Source organism: Ruditapes philippinarum, unplaced genomic scaffold (genome assembly GCF_026571515.1).
Source record: "Ruditapes philippinarum isolate M1 unplaced genomic scaffold, ASM2657151v2 ctg314_1_1_1_1, whole genome shotgun sequence".
Lineage (NCBI taxonomy): Eukaryota > Metazoa > Mollusca > Bivalvia > Venerida > Veneridae > Ruditapes > Ruditapes philippinarum.
The window spans coordinates 63,659-69,644 of record NW_026866122.1 but is presented as its reverse complement, the minus strand read 5'-3'; the positions used below and the strand labels follow the sequence as shown (position 1 = coordinate 69,644).

At 30.1% G+C, this 5,986-nt stretch overlaps 1 protein-coding gene across 1 annotated transcript; it reads right to left on the bottom strand.

The window, feature by feature from the left end:
• Positions 1–205: 205 nt before the first annotated feature.
• On the bottom strand, positions 206–4,886 carry LOC132731410 (uncharacterized). The gene is made up of 4 exons (XM_060717592.1): positions 4,459–4,886; positions 2,315–2,437; positions 1,581–1,710; positions 206–997 (listed from the first exon to the last, which is right to left on the bottom strand). Exons 1-4 carry the CDS (start codon positions 4,570–4,572, stop codon positions 504–506), a joined length of 861 nt encoding a protein of 286 aa, XP_060573575.1. The 5' UTR covers positions 4,573–4,886; the 3' UTR covers positions 206–503.
• Positions 4,887–5,986: the final 1,100 nt, after the last annotated feature.

The following is a 5,986-nucleotide window of genomic DNA, read 5'->3' as shown; positions in this document are numbered from 1 at the left end:
CGCCGATCCGACTGACTCTGCACCCTAATAAACACCACAAAAAATTCCTCTTTGAAAATAATAATATATTGTTATAATTATGCTAAAAATCCATTTTAATTATAATGCTAAGGTCGATACAAATATTCTAAAATGTTAAAACTAACGATTTAATTTTTTTCTTTTCAATTATTACTGAACAGGAACGTAATTAATCCTTGTACGGCATACATAACATCTTCGCTAGGTAAATAAACTGTTATTAACAATTGTAGAGCATTTATGACATTTATTAATTTTGATAAACGTAACACTAAAATTTGAAGTGCAAATAAAATGAATATTATCAATACTGTCGCACAAACTCTTGCAATCATTCATTACAACGTTACTTTAAGACCTTTTTCAAATGTTATCACTTTGTTAAAGTTAGTGTGTGTAGTATTTGTTTCCTTAAGAGTAAATGAAGTTGAATTTTAATCTTAATAATATGTACATTTGACTTTTTTATAATAACATCTTTATCAAGCATTATATGATAACTCAACTTTTGATTGCTTTTCTTTCCTAACAAATACATTTATATTGCGCTTAAGATTTCTGTTTATTGTTCCACTTCTTATTTTGTCTGTAAATTTTGTATGAACCTCAAATCCAAGTCTATCCATGCAAGAAATAACATATTCTGGAGATTGGTTGTTTATATGAGAATAACCCTTTTGTCCAGGCCTTGCCCAGCTCAAAATGACACCTTCACGTGCATGTCGAACTATGTTGCTTATCAAAACCTTCTCATAAGCTTTAGGTATGTGTTCGGCTACTTCTAGACATAATATCCAATCGTAAACTGGTAAGCCAAATTGTGGTAACGAAAGGTCAAGAAATTGCACAAGACCATTGCTTGTTATCTCACAAAAAGGGGCTCCATCATATGCATCGTATGTTTTTACTAGTCCTGTGTCAAGTATTGCGCTTTTAAATCTTCCTGGTCCGTCTCCAAAACTTGCAATGTTTTTCCCTTTAAGAAAATATAAAATAAAAAAGTAAATATGTCTTAATATAAATTTCCATAAACTATCAAAGTAATTGAAAGTAATACAGTGAGTACTTTTATCATCATTATTTTTTCGTATTAATTTTTTTATGTTCAAACTCATATGCAATGTGTTCAAACTCAAATTCAATATAGGCTAAGGTGGGATCTTTTAAATACACGTTGAAAGACCAATAAGTTGTATTGTTTAAATTATTTATAGTGTAACATCCTTTACCAACACTGAGTACAAATAAACTTACTTTAATTACCGGTATAAGAATATCTATGTCTTAATAAAGAATGCGCTAAAGTATTTCATAACCTTCAACAACATAAGTATTGGCTTCCAAAGAAGATACGAATAATTCATAAATATTATGTGCAGCAGGATTCATTTAGACTTAGTATATTTTCTTAACGTTTGTGCTTATTTTTAATCTAAGTGTATGCTCAAACAACTTGTTTTTTTTGTAATATACCTAAAATATTTCGTAATATTTGTGTTTATTTCTTATCTTTGTGTATATTTGTTGGATCAAATTGATTAAGTTTGACTGTAATATACCTCGAAAAAATTCGGCTAATTCTGCAGCAAAACTTTTGTTAAACCCTAAATGTTTCGTTTTTGAGGCTATGGGGCACCATCCGCCAGCATCAGTCGTCTCCTCCATAGCAACTTTTGTTCTGTTTAACTCCTTCCAAAACAGTTTCAATAAAATCAGTAAGTTTAATATTTTAATCTTAAACAAGATATATAACTCATTGAAACAACAGTTTAAATACGAAGACAACTTTTCGAAATGCGTATCTGTGTTTGTAAAAAAAGAAATATTTTTGTAATAGAAACAAATTACACAAATATGCCAGCGCCATTGCAATATTTTGAAAACTATTGAAATATTCTATATAACTGATTCTAATTTTTTACTGTTCCTCACAAGCATATAAATGTAATGCAAACTCTCGTTATCCAATAACGATATACACCTAACGCCCTAAAGGCTGTCTATATACATGTATTGTTTTCGTTGTCATATATTTGTGATGCATTTGTCTCCCTTGTTTGTCTCAATACATAAATGTTGTAGAAACAACTGATTGTCTCTTCTAGTTTTAATAATCTTAAAACGGATTTTTTACGTTGAGAAAAATAAAACACCAATGCCTATAATTTGTCTCTATCATTGGAACTCACCCAGCAAATTAATACCGTACAAAAACGAGGATTCTGTATCAAAAGAAAAGATAATTAATTATAAATACTTTGATTTTGTTTTTTTAAAAAAAACATTACACTACCTCGCATTTCAATCGCCCGATAATTTGCTGTTTCTGGTTAAGCAATTTTGAGAGATTATTTCTCTGAGCTATGAGCACGTTTTCACCCTGTCCAACATTGCTATTTGACCACATGTCAATGAACTAAATGCAAATCAAAAACATTAATTATGAACCAGCAGATTTGTAATTGGTAAGCTCGTTTTGAACTTAGAGCGTATTATATATATATATATATATATATATATATTATATATATATATATATATATATATATATTATATATATATATATATATATATATATATATATATATATATATATATATATATATATATAATAAAAATATAATACTGAAAATGATATAATAACAAATCATGTGGGAGCCTGTGGTAAATGTCTCCTTATGCCACTTTAACATGCCGCAACATAAATCTTTTTCGAGATTAATTATGATTTATTATACATGTTTTATGTCATATCTTAAATTAACAATGCGTGATAACAATACATCAGGACTGAAATTTTATATCAAATCGCATAAGTTACACAGATTGTTTTATGTCTGTCTTGGCATGTAGTGTATATCAACTATATAGTTGTCTTTCTCAATTAATTGTGCAGTTTTATAATCTGTAATATAGACTTTTTGCAGGTTTGTCATATTTTTGTTCGTTAAATTACCCTCATTAAGCAAGAAATATTATCTTACAAGAGTTAGCCAGTTAATACATGGCCAAATAATTTGTCTACAAATACGTAAAATATGATAAACAAGATCAACAAGGAAGGCGGCGTTCAATGATCGTAACCCCCACACGACCCAGCAACAATAACCGGGTGCAAGAAGCCCAGGAGGACCTGCACAAAAACAGGGAATGGCGCGAGGCAGAACACGGACAGACTAGACACTTAAATGATACTTAAAAATAAATAAAACTAACCAATAAGGAAATTAAAAGTAAAACGATAATTAATTGATGAATAGACCCACAAAGTAAAGGGGTATAGGGGAAGGGGATGCGAGATTCGGGAAAGTGAGGGGCAGAAAAATAAAAAGAAATATAAAAACACTATGGGCAAATGGGAAAATACCATAGACGAGAAACTCAATATATTCATAATCTGACTACGACAAGCATTAAATGAAATTTAGAAGGAATTCTGTTTTAGGTCCTTTCAAGAATAAGTAAAGAATTATTTTGTTCTTCTGCAATTATATTAAAATAGAAATAAGCGGTAAGGCCGGGTTGTTTGAGTTTGTTAATGGACGATACTGGTAAGTTCAAGTTTCCGTCCATGCACCCTAGCACAGGCCAAAGTCTGAATTACAGAGTATAGAAGTATTGCAGTTTCAAGTTGCTAAAGTATCAGGCTGAATATCCAAGTCAGAGACCACTTTGTTATGATTAAATATAATATTTCTAAAAGGTTTCTTATATTTCTAGCAAATTATTGGAATCTCGGAGTGTTTGAAGAATAAAACAAATGAATCATTAACACGTGTATCACCATATATACTAGGTAAATCTGTGAAATTAATTCCTTTATTTAGAAAAGTTACTTTCAGAAAATGCCTGTCGTGGTCAGAAGTGTTGTCGATGTGAGGTCTTAAAATAGATAAATACAGAATTCCTAAAGAAAGCCCAACACGGCAAAATTGAAAATGTTGCAGGCTCGGTTTGATTGAGCCTGTTCATGGATGGTACTGGAAAGTGCAAGTTACCGTCCACGCTCCCTAGCACCGGCTTAAGCAGAATTCAACATTTAAACATGAAATAGTAAAATTTTGAATTTAGAAACATCCGCAGATGTTAGATGATCTTAAGACGTGTTGAGTATAACTTTGAATAAGATATGATGCTGTAAATAAATGATCTTTTTGAATAACGAAATTATCAGCCTCTGCGTCTAATAATTACAGAGATGATAATGAAAGGGAAGTAAGACGTGATAACATTGCATGTTTACCAGACTTTTCTAAGATACTATTTAAGTGTAATTATATTTGCGTTTGATCTTACGAAATCTAACCCACAAGTAACGTACCATAAAAAAATCATAAATATGTATTGATGTAAATTAATTTTAGTGACGAACAAACGTGTATCTATTGCAGTCAAAAACAGTAAATATTAAGATAAAATTTATTGCAAGCATATAACCCTTTTCTTCCAGTCAATATAGTCACTTTTATTCCACATGATTGTCCATAAAATTGCTGCAGCCATTAAACATAGCAAAACACTACATAGATTAAAAGCATCCCTTCGAGTCATGTTCCAAATGCTAGAAATAATTCTTAGCAATTTGTATAACAATTCGTAAATCTAGTCCCACGTCTCATCTGATTCTATATAGTAAAACAAAGATGCAGTTAAAAGGCGAGGAATTTCAAACAGAAAAGACCTCGATTAAAATAGTCCGCTTAAAGAGCGCACGAATAATACTAAACAAAATATAGTTCCAACATTTTACCATAAAGTTACCTAACGAAGTTTTAAACGTTAAGATTTAATTGCATATATAAATATACACATTAACAGATTGCTGCTTATCAATTCTTGCAACGAATTTGTGTTTGTACAACAACAAAAACATAAATAAAAATAAAACGTGTAGTATTTCCATATCCACGATTTATGTAGTACGTCAAATATAGAAAAGATAAATACAGAATCCCTAGGGATTCCTAGGGACCCTAACCCTAACCCTAAATGTATAGAAACCTATTAAACTATTAAATGTTTACGCTGATATAATCTTTAAGGAAGATATTCAGCCGACGTTAAACTGGTTAATTTGCCTATGATTTCTAAGATTTCGGAGCATATATAAAATGTTAGCAATTATTGCATAACAATGACATGTTAATTTCTTTTAGCTAAGATATACGATCTAATATAACATTTATTTATATAGCAAATAATGAAATGTTATTTAAGAAAACATTATAATTTATCGTATAAATGTGAATACAAAATCATAAAGAATTTAACTCAATTTTTTTTCAATATTTTATAAGAATGTCCAACTGATATATTCCTATTGTTTATCAATATTTAAGATTCGTACTTATGGTAAATGTGCCCATAGTAGGCCAATACACATGATGTATTTTTTACATGGGTTTATGTTTTTTTGATCAATTACTAAACATAAAGTTATGTTAAGTTCAATGTAATTATACACTTATAACAGTTTTATAAAACTAAAACAGAGTTGTGGACCTATTTTTCAATCATTTATTTGTTTTCTATGAATTCCTTATCAGTTACAAATATTTCCTATTATTGAATCATTTATTTGTTTTCTTTGAATTCCTGATCAGTTACAAATTATTTATCATTTTAGTGATTGGCCTGCCCGTGCTCTGTCTTGTGCCCTGTCCTGCTTTTTTTGTTTGGGGTCCGCCTGGGCTCCTTGCCACTGGTTCTTGTTGCTGGGTCGTATGTGAGTTGCGTTCATTGAACGCCGCCTTTCCTTGTTGATCTTGCTTATAATATTTTGTGAAAATTAAATGTTTTAATTGAATGTTAAATTCACAGGAACAAAATTTTAGCAATACTTACTAAACATTTGTTGCCGTGCCACGTGAGAATACTGTTTTTGTTTTTCATTGATAAAATAAAAATGATAAAACAATTTCTGTAGATAAAGTATTACTGCATTGTTTGACAGGTTGAGCCAAAG

Bases quoted from the DNA above. Each gene is read 5' to 3' on its own strand.
- LOC132731410 (XM_060717592.1), bottom strand. From the start codon at position 4,572: ATGACTCGAAGGGATGCTTTTAATCTATGTAGTGTTTTGCTATGTTTA. The intron at 1,711-2,314 runs GTAGTGTAATGT...CTGTTTTGGAAG, and splicing joins TCGGGCGATTGAAATGCGAG to GAGTTAAACAGAACAAAAGT. The intron at 998-1,580 runs GTATATTACAGT...ATTTTCTTAAAG, and splicing joins ATTAGCCGAATTTTTTCGAG to GGAAAAACATTGCAAGTTTT.